This window comes from Petaurus breviceps, unplaced genomic scaffold, assembly GCF_028583685.1.
Source record: "Petaurus breviceps papuanus isolate PSGF00001 unplaced genomic scaffold, PetGlider_PUasm1.0 182, whole genome shotgun sequence".
NCBI classification, from domain to species: Eukaryota; Metazoa; Chordata; class Mammalia; order Diprotodontia; family Petauridae; genus Petaurus; species Petaurus breviceps.
The window spans coordinates 1,191,862-1,210,891 of NW_027185786.1; the positions used below are offsets into that span (position 1 = coordinate 1,191,862).

Consider the following 19,030-nt stretch of genomic DNA (forward strand, 5'->3'; position numbering starts at 1 on the left):
TAGAATGTGTTGTGTGGCAGTCATTTGGTATCATGTTAAGTCTACAGTACTCATTACAGTTTTTCCATTGTCTCCAAGACACTGTAGCCATTGGTTGCCTCAATTCCCCTAGAGAACTTTAAGTTTGTTTTTTGTCTAGGAGAAACTGAGGGTTGGAACCAGAAAGGGGGATAGGCAAAGGCACTAAGGATGTTGGTAATCAGGTCCTGTCAACCACAGTATCTTCCTCATGCCCCCTCTGCCCTAGGACTGGGAAGAGATTCATACAGGAGCAGCCAATGCAATGATTTTTCAAGATTTTATTGAAACATGATGTAGTAGGTCACAAGAAGTACAAAAAACAACTAAAAACCAAAATGCCCAGTTCACAAATCTAAGCCTCTAACATCTCCAACAGTTACCGTGGGGCTTTATTTCTTGGTGGGGCAGACTTGTTTTCGCTGAGGGACCAACAGGGACCCTGAGACCAAGAGAAAGGAAGATCAAGGAACATATAACCAGATTAACTTCAGAGATGCAAGAGGCATCAGAGATAATTTTATCCAACCTTGTCATTTTACAGATGAGTAAACTGAGATTTAGAAAAGTGAAGCTACTTGTCCAAAGTCACATAAGTAAAAAGTGGCAAGGCTCTCAAGTCTCTTTATTTCCAGTTCAGTGCTCATTCCTCAATGTGCTGGCTCAGAGATGACAGTACCCACCATGGCACTACCACCTTGGGAGGGTCAGCAAAGGAAAAAGATAGGGATTTCTAGGCCCAGGGGCTAGGGGAGGCCAGCAAGGAATGGAGACAGTATAGAGGAGGAGTGGAGGTAGGCAGTCCTCTTGGAGCTATTCCTTCTGGAAGTAGAATTTGGTGATGGTAGATTCTGTTTGAGTGTTAGAGAGGCTGATTGGCTTGTCAGCTTCTGCCTGGGTGCAGAGGAACCAGCCAGGGCAGGCAGCAGACTCAAAGCTGCATACAGAGCCATTTTCAGACTTGATAAAAGTGAAACGTTTGGACTCATTTTTATTCTTGTCCAGGTCTGTGATGTTCACTGCCTAGAGAGAGAAACAAGATGATTTGATGACAAGCTCATTAGGGATGCGTATAGAAAGGGGAGAAGGAAAAGGGATGGTGAAAGAAACAGAAGAAAGCACCATCAGAGAGGAGGAGGAGAACAGAAGCTAAGAAAAAACAAATTTCAGGGAGGAGGTGGGCCACTGGGCCAATTCTACAAAGATCTGTGAGGAGTTATGTGTCCTTGGGAACAGACCTTCCCTTCTCTGTGCCCATTTTGTCCTCTATATAAACGAAGTGGTTAGATTAATTCATCTCGGAGATCCTTTTCAGCTTTGAAAGTGTATAGTTCTCTGATTCTAAGAACAATCCCCAAATGGCAAAGGTTCTTAGCCATGCTGGGTCCATTCTGTTCAGTTTAGGAAGGGTAAAGTGATGGATTTTTTTATTTCAGGTTTTAAATGTATTTATTTACATTTAAAATGGTACATTCAAATAATCAAGGTTGTTTGAAGGGCAGCACAACAATGAAAAACTATGGCCTTCAGATTAATTGCATTTTACTGTTGGCCAAGACCTTGATACAGTTTTGAATTTTACTCTGTCTCAATAAGATTTACTTATGACCTTATTCTGTTCCACCAACCAGGAGCTCAAAGGTTTGCAGCACAGTGCCTGGCACATAGAAAGTGCCTAATAAATGTTCTATCATCTATCTATCTATCTATCTATCTATCTATCTATCTATCTATCTATCTATCTATCACCTGCTACTGTCTTCTTGCCCACCCAAAGTGGATGGAACGATCACTTGTCAGTATTTTATAGTAAAGATTTCTTTGGCATATGGGTTGGATTGATGGACCACTGAAAGCATTTCTAGCTCTGAAATTTTGTAGATTCTGAATTGGGGAAGTGGGGTTGCTGTTAGTTAGTCAACAAACCTTTGTTAAGTACTAACTATTCCAGGCTGGGAATATGAAAAAGGAAGAAAAAGCTGATGCCTTCAAGGAGCTCACATTCTGGTAGAGGAATTTACATGCAAAAATTGTACAGTGGAAATGGAAGGTCTCCTACCTGAGAAGGGTAATATCTTTTTTTTTTTCCTTTTGGAAGGCAATTGGGGTTAAGTAACTTGCCCAAGATTACGTGGCTAGTTTTTTTTTGTGTGTGTGTTAAGTGTCTGAGGCCAGAACCGAACTCAGGTCCTCCCAACTCTGGGGCTGGCACTTTTACTCACTGCGCCACCTAGCTGCCCAAAGGGTAATATCTTAGTGCATGAAATCATAGGTTGTTAGACTTTAAGACCTTGAAGGGTGGCTTGAGATCAACTAATCCCAAAACTTCATTTTATAGAGAGAAAACCGAGGCCCAAGTAAAAGAAGGTACTTGGCCATGGTCAAACAACTAATCCCCTATGAACAAGTTGAAGGATTAGTTTAGCCCTTTCCTAGTTGAGATGAATGAATTGAGGGAATGGGACACAAAATAGGCAAGTTCTGATAGAGATGGGGAAATGCTGGAGGTCAACACTGCTTCAACAGACATGGTTATGAGAGGGCACTCTAGTGGAAGAGAGGAGATGGCCTTAATGGAATGATGGCATGGGCAGAGATTCTTACCTCCAACTGGAGCCGGGCTGTATCACCAGATTTGACACAGGCCAGGCACAGGCTCCCATCATGGATCCCCAAGAGTACAGAATGAGGCCCAATGGAAAGCATGTCAATTTTCTCTGAGAAAAGAACACAGCAGAGGGAACAGTGAGAGCCCTAGAGTGTCAGGGAGGGAGAGGTGGGCAGGCAGACAGAACCATGAGCTACCAAGTATGGGTCTTGGGCTTTAACTAAGTAACTTTGGGTGAGTCTTTTCCTGTTGCTGAACCACCATTTTACAAAATCTCAAGAGTTGGGGTCCTATGAGGCCATCGATTCCTACTTATACCTGAATCTCTTCCAAGATATCCTTGAATATCCTTGAGATGAGTGGTCATCTGGCCTTGGCTTGAAGACCTCCAGGGAGAGGGAGCCACCAAGACCTCTTGAGATAGCCCTATTTTGAGACTTCTCTAACTGTTCAGAAGCAGTGTAGCTGAGTGGACAGAGAACTGGCCTCAACCTGAGTTCCTGTCTCCATCAGATACTGACTGTGTGACCATAGAGAAGTCCCTTAACCTCCAAGGCTTCTCTCCAAAGCTCTAAACTGCAGAAAAGATGTCAGCCTGCATTGGGAGAAGGAGTTTCCTTAGCTGGAAGTTCTCTCTACTGGTGAAATCACAGGTCCCATCCCTATCTAATTGTTAGGAAGCTCTTTATTACATCAAGCCTCAATCTTTCTTTTTGTAACTGCGATCCATTTCTCCCAGCTCTGCCTTCTGGTGCCAGTGAAAATTCTGCCTTCTTCATCTTCCCTTCCCCCCTTACCTTCAGCAGGTGAACCCCATTTTAATATTGATGTTCATGGGGAAATGAAGGAGAGGCCTGAGTTCTAGACTTTCCATATTATAAGAAGTGAGAGAGATTGAGAAAGAAATAGAATAAAATATAACCCTGAGTTCTAGACTTTCCATGCTGTAGAGAGTGAGAGTGAGGCAGAGATACATAGAATAAAAGAGAAACCTGAGTTCTAGATGTTCTATGTTATAAAGAGTAAGGGAGGGAGAGACAGAGACAGAGATGGAGAGATAGACAGGCAGAGACAGAGACAGAGACACAGAGAGAAACAGAGAAAGAGAGAGGGAGGGAGAGAGAGAGGAGGGGGAAACAGAATCAGAAGTGGAAAGACTCTTAGAGATGAACTTGCCTAATTCCCCATTTGTACAGATAGGGAATAATAGACCCATGGAGGCAAAGAGATTTGCCTAAGGTCACTCAGATAGTTCATGGCTGAGCCAGTGCAATGGAAGAGATCTCTCTGGACTTAGAATAGGAGGACCTGGGTTCAAATCCTGACTCTGCCCCTTGCTACTCACTTAGCCTATGGGGGTTTTAGCTTAGTTTGTAAAATTGGGGGGAATTAAACTAGATGGTCCCTAAGGTACCTTCCAGCTTTAGATTTGGCAGCCTTTTCTCTATTTGGCTCTATTGGTGCTCAGGGTATAACAATATGCTACTCTCATGGGCTCTGGGCATTCCCTTCTCTCGTGACACCATAAGCCAAGCTTCAGACTTAGGGACCAAATGAACACTGTCTAGCAGGGCTTTGGAATTGGGGAAAAAATGGGGCTTTGGATTTAAAGCTTAAAGAGATTGAACCCAGAGTCCCATACCCTGAGGCTCAGTGTGTATACACACATGAGCACACACACATACACACACATATACACAATATCAGTCAATCGACCACTCAAAAAGCATATATTAAGTGCCTGGGAATACACTCAAACACACATACATCCCAACAATCAATCGATCACTCAAAAAGCATATATTCAGCGCCTCCTATGTGAAAAGATACTGGGAATACAAACACACACACAAACACAAACACACACGTCTTTCTCCTCATGCAACAACTGACCTTCTAGATTAGTGTTTGAGCCTTGCAGGTAGCCCGCTACCAGTTGGTTGTTCCTCAGGTAGAAAGTCTTCTGGTAGACGTCCCAGATTCTGAAAGGCCAGGGCACATGGTTTAGGGGGCCAGCTCTTGTAGTGTGAGCCATAGACTTGGAGCATGAGAAACACTGCGTACATTTCTTCATTTTAATCCCCACCCTGGCCCCATGACACCAGGCAGGCAGGTCTTGTTATCCCTGTATTATAGCTCCCATAAGAAAATGCATTTAAAGCTCATTATAACGTTAAAAGGGCATCTATGCGGTGCAGTGGATACAGTGCTGGTCCTGGAGTCAAGGAAGACTCATCTTGAGTTCAAATCCAGCCTCAGACACTGACTAGCCATGTGACCCTGGGCAAGTCACTAAATCCTGATTGCTTCAATTTCCTCATCTGCAAAATGAGTTGGAGAATGACATGGCAAACCACTCCAGTATCTTTGCCGAGAAAACCCCAAATGGGATCATGAGAGTTAGACACCACTGAACAGCAACAAAACTCCATTACTCTGGAAAAGTTCAGGAGAATGAAGTTTTCCTAAAACTTTCTGTAAGTTCTCTTGTTAGAATATAAAATATACAGCAGATAATAATAGACTACAATCCATCAGATGGGCTGGGGAAAGAAATGTGGGTCAGAACAGCGTGGTAAGTGTGTCCGCTGTTCTGTAAAAGCAGGGCATAGCTGATATAAATCTGCCCTCCAGGTCCAGACCCACAAGTCTGCAGGGAACTTTTGATATTAAAACCCTCTTGAACAAAGCTCCTTTTCCCCAAATTCTAATCCCTCAAGCAGCACTGTCCTGGGGAGACAGAAATTGTCCAGCATAATTTTTAAACACAAACTGAATTTCCAAAGTCTTTGTGGAAATCACCAAATTAGACTTTTTCTCAGAGCTATCTTTTTGAAAATCATATCAACTCCCATTCCCATAGTCCTGTAAGATCTGCAAAGAATTTTCTTCATTACAATCCTGGAAAGTAGTCATTAAAAGTATTATTATCCCCATTTTATAGATGAGGAAACTGAGGCTTGGTTGGTAGTTTGGCATAGTTTGTAGGGTGCTGGACCTGGCCTCAGGAAAGATGTGGGTTCAAATCTCCCCTTTCTTACTTCCTTAACTGTTACTTAACCCCTCTGAGCAGCAGGATCTTCTTCCATAAAATAGAGATGATAATATTTGCTGTATCATGCCCAATTGTTGAGATGATCAAGTGAAATAGCATAGGCAAAAGACTTTGCAAACCTTTACTCTATTACAGAAATCTCAGTTATCAAGTTGCCCTGGGTCACACAGCTAAGGAGTGTCAAAGGCTGAGTATGAGATGATTTTTCTCCTGACTCCAAATCCTCTCTGGTAGGCTGCCTCCCCAAGAGCAGATTTAAACCGTCTCCTCTTTTTCTGAACAGTAGATGGAGCATTCTTTCCTTTGGCGGCCCCTAGTGCCCTTGCCAGCCCAGAATCCCCAACCACTTTCAAAGCTAAATATTGGTCACTGATAGATTTTCCCCAGCCCACCCTTGCACAGAGTGATCAGTATCTATAAGGTGACCAACTTACCTGTAGGCCTGTTTCTTGTTGGTCATTTTCTTAAAGGGAAAGGAAGCTGTTTCTGAATGAAAAAGGAAGAAGAGAAGAGTGATTAGGAAGCCCCGAAGGCACACGCAGAGGTCCATTTTGCTCCCTTGGCCAGTGTGGGCTTTACTGGTCTACCAACCATTGCAACCCAAGTACCACTCCTTATAAAGAGAAAGCCACCCACCAAATTCAGCAGGGCTCTTGCTGTCAGGGGCTGGAAACCGGAAATGCATTAGAATTTCCAAAAAACTATTGTTGTCATTTTTTGGCCTCTGGTTTCGCAATTGGTGTCGTAATAACCTTCTACCGTGCAATTTCCCCAAAACAAGATTTCTGTTTCCTCTTCATGGACTCCCTTGGAAGAAAACCATAACGAAAACCTTCCTGAGCATCTTTCAAACTCTTGGAGCCTCAGTTTCCTGCTTTGTAAAATGAGGAGGTGGGACCAGATCATCTCTAATCTAACTAGATGACCATCTTCTAGCTGGTTGGTGGATATCCTGCTACTGAACTTGGGACATTTAAAAAGGAGAATTTCTAGGAGAAAATGGAAGTTTTCCTTTTGGGTCTAGTTCAGAGGTTGGGGAAGCCCTTGACTCATGAGGTTGCCCGATGGCAATTTGCATCCTTTTAACAAGTGACAGACTTGTGGGGAACTGGTCTCGGGGAAAGTTTAGCCTCCCTGGTTCAATGCTCTGAACCTAGCAACAACTACAGTCTGGGTGACCACTTGTCGGAGTTGTACAGTGGGAATTCCTTTTTGGGTATGAGTTGGACAAGACGGTTGCTGAGTTCCATTCCTTCTGTGGTTATAAATAGCATCTTTCTTTCTCTAGTTCTATCTATATGACTTTGAGTGAATTGTTAACCCTCTCTGGGTCTAAGTTTCTTCCTCTGTAAAATGAGGATTATATGGTACCTCTAAAAATAGAACAATACTTGTAATAGAAGTATAAAATACTAAAATCTCCATGATTCTGGGAAAGAATTTAAAGCCAGAAGGGTCCTCAGACACCATCTTGCCCAAATCTTTTCATTTTATAGAGGAGGAAATGGGTGCAGAGAGGTTGGATTACTTGTCTAAGGATACATAGTAGCAGCGTCAGGATTTGAACCCCCGGCTGTGAATCCTTCAGATGAGGAGGGAAAGCAGGACAATAAGAATATTAACAACAACAATAATAATGAAAACTAGCATTTATATAGTGCTTTAGGGTTTTGAAGTAACACATGTTATTTCATTTGATCCTGGGAGCTAGGTTGGTTATTATCCCCATTTTACAGATGATGTAAGGGGTCTGAGAGGTTAAATGACTTCTTCAGGGTGATACAGCTAGTAAGTGGCCGAAGCAGGATTTGAATTGTCCACTGTGCTAACAGTAAATATAAATAGTAAGCATAGAATAATAATAAAATGGCAAAATAAATAGTAAAAGATTATAATATAAATAGTAATAATTAATAGTAGCTAACCACATTTAGATAGCATTTGTAAGTTTTGAAAAGCATTTTATGCATATTATTTATCTCATTTGAACCTCACAACAGTTCTGCAAGGTCGTTAATAGACATTATTTTCTTCATTTTATAGACAGAGAAACTAAATTTCAGGTTAAGCAACTCACTCAAATTTACACACAAACCTAGTTCAGACATTCCTGAGGGAAACATGGTGGCAAGCGTTAGAGAGGCAGATGTAGGCTTGATGATGTGAGAAGAACCACTTATTGTGAAGAACAATCCCAAAATGGAATGGACTGTGTGGAGTGATGATGGGTTCTCCTTCAATGGACATCTCCAAGCAGAGAATAATTGACCATATGAAGATGCTGTAGAATGAGCCTAAGACCAGTTAGAAGATTGGACTAGATAGGTCTCATTCAAACCTAAAATTCTCTGATTTGATTTTTCTAGGAAGTCAAGGATGAGATGTTTTGTCGACAGGAATATCAAGTTCCCAAGAGGGAAAATAATATGCCAGGGTCACCACATAGACCTGCCTTTAAGGGAGGAGAGAGAAGCCTGGGGTTTGGGATTTGGAACAATTGATTCTAGCACCCTTATTCCATCATTATTATAACTGAAGTCTGGAACAGCTGGGTGCATTGGATAAGGGCACACAGCCAGATAGCCCCTCAAAAGGGCTGGAAGCTAGGTCTCTGAGGTCTACAGTCCGATGTCCTCCAGTCTCTCATGCTGTCTCTATGAGATTCACTGTCACAATAGCTCACAATTATCACTCTTGCTTATTGTCACTTTACCCTCACCTGGATTACTGCACTGTCTGTCGTCCTATTCACTCTCCCTGCCTCAAGCCTGTTCCCATTTCAATACATCTTCCACACAGCTGCCAAAGTGATTTTCCTAAAGCTCAGGTATGACCATGACACCTCTCACTCAAAAAAATTCACAGGTTCCCTATTGAATCCATGATCAAATATAAACTCCTCCCCACCCCCAATTTGACATTTAAAGCCCTTCATGATCTGGTCCCATCTTACCTTTCCTGCCTTATGCATCCACTCCATCCCAGTGTGCACTCTATGGTCTAGTCAAATGGATCTTCAAATAGTTCCTCCCACCAGACTCTCTGTCTCCTATCTTCGTACCATTGCACTGGATGTCTCCCATGCCTGGAATGCACACCCCTCCTCCCTTCCTTCTCTTGGGATCTTTCCCATCCTTCAAGCCTCAGTCTGTGTAACCTATAGGAGGCTTTTCCTGGTCCCTTCAACTGCCTTGAATACATTACATTTGTCTGCCTATCCATCTATCCATCTATCCACCTATCTATCTATCCACCTATCTATCTATCCACCTATCCATCTATCCACCTATCTATCCACCTATCTATCTATCTATCTATCTATCTATCTATCTATCTATCTATCTATCTATCTATCTAGCCATCTATCTAGCTATCTATTCATCTAGATAGCTAGCTATCTCTTCATCTATCTGCCTATCTATCTATCCTTCCATCTCTGTCTATCTACATATAAAATATACATTTATAATATATACACATGTGTATGTACATTACATACACATATTATCTCCCCCTTTAAGCACCTTGAGGGAAAGGATTATTTTGTTTTTGTCTTTATAACACTAACATAGCTAGACATGTAAGGTCATAGATTTAGAGTTGGAAGGAAGTGATATTGAGTTGAACTCATTCATTTTACAGATGAGGAAACAGACAGAAAGAGGTGAAGTGACTTGGCCAGGGTCACACAGCTAGTAAGTGTTTGAGATGAGATTTGAATCTGGGTCTTCCTACTCCAAGTGCAGTGCTTTATCCTCTACAACTTGGGATTGGTTGATTGAGATGCTGCTTTAAGGTTTCTACATGTGGCAGCTCATTAGGTCTATACAACAAGGTCTAAAACAAGGAAACTGAGACTCAGAGGGGTTAAATGATTTGCCCAGTAGGACAAGAGTCAGAATTCGAATCCAGGTCTTCCTGACTCTAGGCTAGTGGATATATATAATGGATAGTTTTTCTATCCATCATACCTTGTTGACAGGTTGTTTTAGATGAACAAACTAGAATGAATCCACCCCTACATGAATGTTGTTTTCTTCTATGTGTGACCGTCAAGAGGGTGCCCTCTCACTTATTCCCAGGATGCCACCATTGTTTTCTTGGGCAATTCCCTGTGACACAGTAATTTGTCATGTGCTTGGTGGTGGGGAATCTTTTTTTTTCTTTTTGCTTTTTGGAGGGGGGAAGGCAGGGCAGTTGGGGTTAAGTGACTTGCCCAAGGTTACATGGCTAGTAAGTGTTAAGTGTCTGAGTCTGGATTTGAACACAGGTCCTCCTGACTCCAGCTCTACTCACTGTGCCACCTAGCCTCCCGGTGGAGAGGAATCTTTATCTTCAGAGGGTGAGTTGGGTTTTTAGAGATAGCAGAGGGTCATGTGTAGACATAGTTGGTGAAATAAGTGGCTGAGGAATCTGGAAATCACTGTATTGGACCCAGTATCACGTGTGACTTGAATAAAGATGACGGTTTTCTTGCATGGTCCACCAATTCCAAAGAAGAATTAAAAATATATGTTGCCGTATGGCATTTCTTTGATAACTAATACCAGAGTATAGCCTCTCAAGAGGATTACCTTATGGGATCAACAGATCATTGACCTAGAGTTGGAAAGAAACTTGGAGATCATTGAAATCCAACTCCCATATTTGACAAATGAGGAGATTGCAGCCCAGAAAAAGGGACCAGCTTTCCCAAGATCTCATAGATGGTAGGTAACAGAGCCTGATTGAAACCCAAGTTTTCTGGGCAGAGTCTAGGGTCACACAGTTAGCAAGTGTCTGAGGTCACAGTTGAACTCAGGTCCTCTTGATTCCAGGGGCTAGTGCTCTATCCACTATGCCACTTAGCTGCCCCAGGCAGAATTTTTTTTAGGGGAATTCAAGTTTCCTGAAATTTTCATTGACTTCATAGCTTTGAAGTCTATCATTCATTGGAATGTATAAATTAAACAATAGGTGTCACTACTCCACAGTCATTCTCATGGGAAAAGCAAGATGCCTTCAGGATTTGAACCCACCTCTCTCCCTATGACCATTTCAGACATTCTGCTTTTTGACTTTGTGGCCACCATTTCCTCATCTGTAAAATGAAGCCATTTGAGAAGGAGATCGAAGTCCCTCCCAGCTGTGGCTCCTATGACCCAGTGATTCTCCATCATAAGGAGATTAAGATTCCAAGGTTCACTGCCTTGCAGATTCAGGCTCTGAGGTCCCCAGACTACTGGTATTTCTTTTAAATTTCTTATAAACCAAACCCTTCTTCCCAAGCCCTCCTTGGGCTTTGTGGCCTCCAAAGTCACCATAAATTTGCATGAAAGATGAAATGGTACTGTCAGGTCCTGAAATAAAGCAAACTCTTAAGTGAAAGAGAAAATAAATCCATCTTAAATTGAAATCTTAAAAAATGTTTGCAAACTGGGGTCACCTAGAAGTGCAAAACAGCATGGAGTCCCCAAATTGGAGGCCTACAAGAAAATTTTTATACCTCAGGAAGACAGGGGCAAGGAGAAGTAAGGCCCGGTCTTCAGATGTCAGCTGCCCTTGGTAATTTTAGCTAAGGAGAATCATTTCATGCTGGCTGTTTTGTTCTTCATGCCATGAATCCTAACAGAAAGGATAGCAATGCCAAGGGAGCAATCTGGCTGGTCCTGATTCTGAGGTGGGGGCTTAAGATGTGTCTCAGCTCAACCTAATCTCATTATTTTATGGGTAGGAATATAAGGACATTACAAGAATTTTGACATTGTCGTGATGACTATGAGGTTTAGCAGTCTATATTACAATCAGTATTAACAATATTCTATCATTATGTTAGACATTATGTTAACAATTATATTAAGTTTTGTCAGTACCTAACCCCAAGCTGATGCTGGGAGAAGGCTTCTCCCCCTCTCTCCCCACACACCCTCCCCCACTACCACCTACGTTCCCCCAGAATTCGTGATTCTCTTGCTACTGATTGAAAAACTTTTGGCTACCATCATCCAATGACAAAAATGGAGACAATTTCTCCTCTAGCAACCTTAGGCTCACAGACGTTCTTTCAGGCAAGAAGGTTTAGTGGAAAAAAAGAACTGGAACAAGGAGAGAGACATGGATTCAAATTCTGTCTTTTATATTTGTTATATAGCTGATGACGGGCAAAATCACTAATCTCTTGGAACTTCTTTCCTGATCAGTTGATGGGAGTTTGGGGAATAACAATGCCTCTAATACTTGTAACACACAGTTTGTTATGAGGATCAAATGAGAGAAGAAAGTATGAAAAATACTTTTCAAAGTCTAAAGTCCTATGTAATTATCAAATGTTATTCCCTGATTTGTCTTCTTCGCCTGCATTCTCCACAGTCAATAAGCATTTATTGAGCACTTATTGTATACCAGGCACTGTACTAAATGCTGGGAATGTAGAGAGCAGCAAAAACAGCTCCTGCCCTCAGGGAACTCACCATGTAATAGGGGAGATAGCATGGAGTTATCTAGGTACCTACAAAATATGGCCAGAGTGGATGGAAGGAAATCTCAAAGGAGAAGGCACTAGCAACTGGGAGGCCACTTCTTCTGAAGACAGAGTCTTGAAGAAAGTCAAGGAAACTTAGAAGTAGAGATGGGGAGGGAGAGCATTCTGGGTGAGAAGGACAGCCAGTACAAAAGTGAGGAGTGGGAGATGGGCTGCTGTGTGTGAGGAATAGTGAGGTCAATGTAGTTGAAGCATAGATGTGTGGAAGCAAGTATAAGAAGACAGAGAAGATAGGAAGAAGGCAGCTCAGGGAGGGCTGCGCGTGCTAGAATCTATTTCTCATCTTGGAGCATCTGAAGTCCAGTGCATTAAGGGCAGTGACAGTGTCATTGCAAGGACATAGCTAGTCTTTACTGGAGTATCTTCAAATACAAGCTAGATGCCACCGAGGGAAGTCAACTGTATTCTCAAATTACTCAAGATGGAACTGAATTAAAGCATGTATAAACCACGTAAAGGGTAGCTGGTTGGCACGGTGGATAGAGCACCGGGTCTGGAGTCAGGAAGATTCATCTTCTTGATTTCTAATCTGGTTTCAGACACTTACTAGTTGTGTGACCCTGGGCGAGTCACTTCATCCTGTTTGCCTCAGTTTCCTCATCTGTAAAATGAGCTGTACAAGTAACTGTTCAACCACTCCAATTTATCTGCCAAGAAAACCCACCATGGGATCCTAGTCAGACATGACTACAAACAAGTAAACACAATTCCCTTCCAGGTCTAAATTTATGATTCTCTGAATAGGGTCAGCATTGCAAGGACTGACAGTTGGAAGCTGATTAGCTTCTACTAGTTCTTAAGCAATTTGGATAGTTTCACTTCAATTTTGATTTCAGCAAGTTTATATTTAATATACAATATAATCGGGTAACTGCCTAACTCACTAGACCTCGTCACGGAACGTGGCTTGATTTGCATTCATAGAAGGAACTTCCTCACTGGGAATTCCCTATGCCAATAAAACCACAGGCTCAATATAAACATTATGCAGAGTGCAGAGCAAAGAATTGGAAGAAATACAAAGATATATATAAAACGATGGTTCCTAGGGGCAACTAGATGACGCAGTGAATAGAGCACTGGACCTAGAGTCAGGAGGACCTGAGTTCAAATCAGGCCTCAGATACTTGACATACTTACTAGCTGTGTGACCTTGGGCAAGTCACTTAACCCCTATTGCCTTGCCTTCTCCTCTCCAAAATATATATATATATATATATATATATATATGGTCCCTGCAGTTGGTGGTACAGTGGATGGAGCATTGGGCCTGGAGTCAGGAAGACTTGACTTAAAATCTGCCTCAGTTACTTAGTGTGAACCTGAACAAGTCACTTAACCTCTGTCTGTCTCAGTTTTCTTAATTCTACTTCTCAGGGTTGTTGTGAGGATCAAATAAGACACTATGTGTAAAGCGCTTAGACCAGTGCCTGGCACATAGCATGCACTTAGTAAGTACTTCTATCCTTTCTCCCTCTCTCCCTTTTCTTCCTCCTTCCTTCCCCTCCCCCTCCCATTCCCTTCTTTCCTCCCTTCCTCTCTCCTTCCTTCCTTCTTGTACTACCTCACTAAGTTTAAGGATGGCTGCTGTATATAATAGCATAAAACACAGTGCATTAGTTCATGATAGCCAGGGCTTCTCTTTCAGGGATAGTTACCTAAGGAATTTTTTAAACATTTTGTACATAATTCAGTCAATACTGCTCTTTTTCAAAGATATAACTCATAACTAAAATGGCAATAAGCCAGCTCACTACTGTTTGATAAGAGGTGGATAGATCATTAATGCAATAAGGGACAACATGGAAAGGCAATAGACACCTAAGTAAAATATAGTAACTTCTTTCATTTAGTTAACTGTTGCCTGTCACTGTTTAACCTAGCTTTGAATATTCTTCCAGAGCTAAATAGGGTCACAGAAGTGCAGGCTTACTCTAGTGGTTGTAGAAGCCTCTGCCTTCAAGGATGCTCCAGCCACACTCTGGTTATTTGCCTTATGAGAATTATCTATCTCTTGTACCACCCATATTTTGAAATATTACTCCTCACTTATAATCTCTCCCAACAGTTTCCTGTTTTACTTTGCTGAGGGAACAGTGAAGTCCTAGTTGCCAGTTCCCAAGCCCTTGCCTTCTATATCATGCTCTGTCTGCCATTTTGGTTCTTTGAAGAAAGCTTTATTATTGAATGATCTTTATAATAAATAGTTTAATAATAATATAAGCAAGAATTCTATTCATAGTGCATTTGTGTTATCTTTAATATAAAATGTTTATTGTTACAGGGTGAAACCTTAGTCACGTGTTTATCATTCGTCTTAGTTATCTGAGTAACTGCTTGGTTAGGGATGCCTTAAAAGGGCAGCATGCTGTCCATATCACTGAGTCATACAGAGGCATGGCTAAATTCTAGAATTGGGGTGAGATGATCTGAGTTTGACTACTGACTCTTCGGTTTGCCAGCCATGTGACCCCAGGGAAATCACTTAATCTCTCTGAATCTCAGTTCCTCATGGGTACAATAGGAACAATCATACTGACACTGTCTTCCTCATGGAGTTGTAATGTAGCATATAAATATGAGCTATTATTAGTAGTCTCAACTTCCCAAATTGTAGGCACAAGGTCTTTGGACTTCATAGCGGTATAGATTTAGGGTTGAAAGGATCCACAGCAATGATGGGAGGTAACATGATGGGGAGAGAGGAAAGGCTGGATTTGGAGTCAGAGGAATTGGGTTTGGATTCCAGTGCTGCTGTTTTGATTCCCATTTGACCTCAGCCAAGTAATTTACTTTCTTTATTCTCAGATTCCTTGTCTGTAATCAATCAATCGAAATACATTTGTTAAGTACCTGGGCTAAGAGCTATAAAATAAAGGGGGTAGAGTAAATAGCTTCCAAGGCCCCTTCCAGCTTTATATCTATGATCTTATAATCTAGTCCAATCCCCTCACTTTCCTGGTGAGAGAAATGACGTCCAGTGACAGGGAAAGCTGCCCCCAAGGTTGCTCCAGGTTAAGTTTGACTGCAAACACTAACACAATGATTAGAATTTTAGGATCATGCTCAAAATTACATCCAGTCCCCATCCCATCCACCAACACCACAAGGATTTCTCCTAATCAGGAAAAGAAAACCCTTGAAGTCACAATTTCAGTTACTTTCTCTTTCTAAATTTGGTATTTAAATCATGAACTAGTCTTTATTTATATTTACATAGAATACATTTTAATCTCTCTGAAATAAGAATTGTTTTTTCTCTTCCAAATCTGAATCCCTAAAGGGGTTTTCCCCTTTTAATTTTCAAAACTTCCCTTTTCCTGTTGGACCTTTGAAAGAATTGTCAACAAAAAAGGGACATAGTTTTATAGCACAATCACAGTTGTTTTCTTTGGCATCTTAAAAGGCAAACACTTCGGACTCTGGAGGAAGTTCCTTGTTCTCTTTCCTTACATCTTCTGAAAGACTGAAGATCCCCTATCTATTTTTTTTTAAACACACCTAGGCTCGGAGTCAACCCAAAGTAATTTTTTTTTATAACTCTGCTGTAGACAGAGATAAGTATGATTCTGATTCTACTGTATTCTTCATGACTTCTGCTGGTTAAACAGCAAAGCTCTGACTTCTGAGCCCATTGGAGAGGAGGGATGTGAGTGTAGAGAAGGGTAGAGAATGTTGTACTTGGAATTGAATCCTTTACTTTCTCCTTACAACCCCTGGGACCATGGACAGGTCCCTCATTTAAACTCATACTTCTCTGGGTCTCATTCTTTGTAAAATGAAGGGGTTGTATGAGGAGAACTTTAGGATCCCTTCTGGTCCTAACATTTGTGATTCACAGAAGCTCAGTGTTGGAAGGGACCTTAGGGGCCAGTTAGTTTCTACCTGAAGATCTCCAGTGAGGAAGAGTCCACTAGCCCTCCTCGATGCTGCAATTGCCATCATTTGATCTTTTCCTACAACCTCTTTCTTAAGGACCTCCAAATACCCAGTGTCAAGGCATTTTCTTCCCATTCTCCAGAGTGGAAAAAATAAAACCAAACCCAGGGACTAGGAGGGGACAGAACTTACCTAAGACCACTTTTTGTCTGCAAGGGCAAGGTGCTTCTTTACGGGGAAAGTTTCCTTCTTTGATGAGTCGCTGTGATCCCTTGTCAGATGAGAGGCCAAGCCTGGTGAAGAGGAGGATATGTGAGCTGCCACTCCCAATGACAGCAGTTGGGCCTTCCTTCACCTCACCTGAGGACAGGAGGAGGAGCAGAAGCACGTCATTTGCCATCCTCCTAGGACAGCGCCCTGGCTGACTTGTGGCCATTGCTCTGAACTCCACCCATCCTTCAGAAGATGGGCTTTGCTGGGTGACTCAGACCCAACAGAAACCTGACTGGTTCTTATCTGCAAAAAGCAGGCGTGCTCTGATGAGGAACCGGTCCAGGAATCCTAAGGCTCAGCAAAACAGGGAGATGGGCTGTGGGGGTCTTTGGCCTCCCTTCCATCCCTTCTCCTAGAGTCCTGTTCCCATGCTTCCTCAAGGATGTCCCACTGGCCATTGATTAATCCTGTTCTGGCTTTCCTTAAGCCTTCACCTCTCTTCTCCCTTTATGAGTCTTTGCCCTTCTTTGGTCCCAACCCTTTAAGATCCTTCTCGCCTTCAGAAGACAGCCAGGTAGGTAATGGGGAAACCAATCTACCATTGACACATTCACAGACATGGATATGGCAATATGCTTATCCCAGCAAAGAGACACCAGAGCATTGGGGAAAGGGAGTCAATTATAAAGTGGACCTGGATTCAAATCTTGGCATTGCTCATTACAAATTCTGTGACCTTGGGCAAGTGAGTTTGCTTTTTTTGGTTTTAGATTCCCCATTCAATAGACTATAAGCTCCCTGGTGGCAGGGACTGTTTCATTTTTGCCTGTGTGCCTCCCCCCAGCTTCACACAGTTCTTGGCACATAGCAGAAGCCTAATAAATGCATGTGAATAAAATGAAGGGATTGGACCAGATCATCATATCCAGCTCAAGAGCATAGGGTCATAGATGTGCATCTAAAAGGTACCTTAGCATCTAGTTCAAGGGTTCTTAACCTTCTTTTGTGCCCTGGACCCCTTTGGTGATAGTCTGGTGGAGCCCACAGATTCCTTTGAAATCATGTTGTTAAATACATAAAACAAAGCACAGGATTATGGTTATCAAAATATCTTAAAGAACAAATTCATGGAACCTAGGTTAAGAACCCCTCAGTCTAGTCCAGATCCCTTATTTTACGGCAGCTCTAGGATATATGCCTGGAGTCAGGAAGACCTGAGTTCCACTCCAGCCTCAAACATTTAATAGTTGTATGACCCTGGGCAAGTTACTATTTCCTCATCCCTAAAATGGGGGTGATAACAATACCAGCTTCCCAGGGTTGTTGTGAGGATATACAGAGGGAATATTTTTAAAGCATATACAGCTCTGTATAAACACCAGCCATTATTATGGATGAGGAAACAGACCTGGAGAAGAACTTGGAATCCTGGATCTAGTAGTGAAAGGGACATCAGAGGTCATCTAGTCCAATACTCTCATTTTGAGGGCCAAGAACATTAAGTGACTCACCGAAGGTCATACAAGTAGCAAATATCAGAAGAGGGATTTGAATCCAGCTCCTTTGACTCTAAAAACCAGAGATCTTCCCACTGCAGATGGCATGAGACTTAAGGCCTTATTGTGGTTGAATCATTCCAACTCTTCATGACCCCATTTTGGGGTTTTCTTGGCAGAGATCCTGGAGTGATTTGCCATTTCCTTCTCCAGATCATTTTACAGATGAGGAAACTGAGGCAAATAGGGCTCAGTGACTTGCCCAAGGTCACACAGCTAGTCAGTGTCTGAGGTCAGATTTGACCTCATGAAGATTAGTCTTCCTGACTCAGGCCTGGCACCCTATCCCCTGTGCCCCTCAACTGTCTTGTTCTTAGATTACTCTTTACCCAGAGACATTCTGGAGACAATGGGATGGTTCCGATAACATATATTTCAGGTACCTGGAGCAGTTGAGATCTTGAGAATACTTCAAATCCTGCCATTTAGGTGACCCCTGCTAGTAATGAATACATTACAGTAGAATGATGTGATCTTAATAAATGCATTCTGAACAATGAATACAGTTGTGTACGGGTCGGGGTTGGGGGAGAGAGAAGGGAAGTCAGGGCAGCTTGGTCCAAAAGCTTGGCCAAAGAGCTTATTCCTCACCTAACACTCCTTGGTAAAGGCATATATAATTATAAATAAAGGCCAGCTAGTGTTCTAGGATAAGGTCACTTCCCATATACTCCCCATGCCCCTGAGTCCTGGGGATGGGAGCTGCTTTCCTCAGCCTGCAGAACAGGAAGACAAAGGCCCCGGCTCTAGGGAGCCAAGACTGAGAACAAGAGAAGCATCCTCAGGCACAAGGGACTTCCCGCAGAACCATCACTTCCTGCTGTCTCAGGCCTCTTTAGCACCCCAGCATTTTTGAGAAACCTGGCCCCTGGGAGAACCCCGGGAGCTTTCTGAGAAGGGCCACCCCCAAGGACTCCTAGGTGCCTGAGCACCAGGAACTGAGTTTTGCAAATCTGGAAAGTTGAGCCTCCAAAGAAGGAGAAGGATAATGAATCCTGTGCCAGTTGGCGGCCTATTTCTGACTCCATCCTGGGACACTGGAGGAGGGAGTACCCCCAATTTAGATTCTTTTAGGAAATCCTGGACCAGGAGCCAACAAGGACATGGGAAGAGGCAACAGAGAGAACTGGGGTGGGAGGCAAAACATCATAACACATCAGTTCATGTTGTGAATGATAGTA

The 19,030-nt window shown here is 42.4% G+C and overlaps 1 protein-coding gene across 2 annotated transcripts; it reads right to left on the reverse strand.

The window, feature by feature from the left end:
• Nucleotides 1-284: 284 nt before the first annotated feature.
• On the reverse strand, nt 285-16,495 carry IL1RN (interleukin 1 receptor antagonist). 2 transcript variants are annotated; one of them, XM_069087543.1, is made up of 6 exons: nt 16,273-16,413; nt 6,318-6,488; nt 6,116-6,167; nt 4,520-4,608; nt 2,623-2,735; nt 285-1,041 (listed from the first exon to the last, which is right to left on the reverse strand). In XM_069087543.1, the coding sequence occupies exons 2-6, from the start codon at nt 6,364-6,366 to the stop codon at nt 832-834; spliced, it is 513 nt and encodes a 170-aa protein (XP_068943644.1). In that variant the 5' UTR covers nt 6,367-6,488; nt 16,273-16,413; the 3' UTR covers nt 285-831. The 2 variants fall into 2 exon arrangements, with proteins under 2 accessions (XP_068943644.1, XP_068943643.1); XM_069087542.1 differs by lacking the exon at nt 6,318-6,488 and having other exon boundaries at nt 16,273-16,495.
• Nucleotides 16,496-19,030: the final 2,535 nt, after the last annotated feature.

What these genes read in the sequence shown, in the direction of transcription:
- IL1RN (XM_069087542.1), bottom strand. Translation starts at nt 16,480, where the DNA reads ATGGCAAATGACGTGCTTCTGCTCCTCCTCCTGTCCTCAGGTGAGGTG. An exon ending in AACAAGAAACAGGCCTACAG is followed by an intron (nt 4,609 to 6,115) that starts GTAAGTTGGTCA and finishes CTGGCCTTTCAG; the next exon opens with AATCTGGGACGTCTACCAGA. An exon ending in CTCAAACACTAATCTAGAAG is followed by an intron (nt 2,736 to 4,519) that starts GTCAGTTGTTGC and finishes TTCTTTTCTCAG; the next exon opens with AGAAAATTGACATGCTTTCC.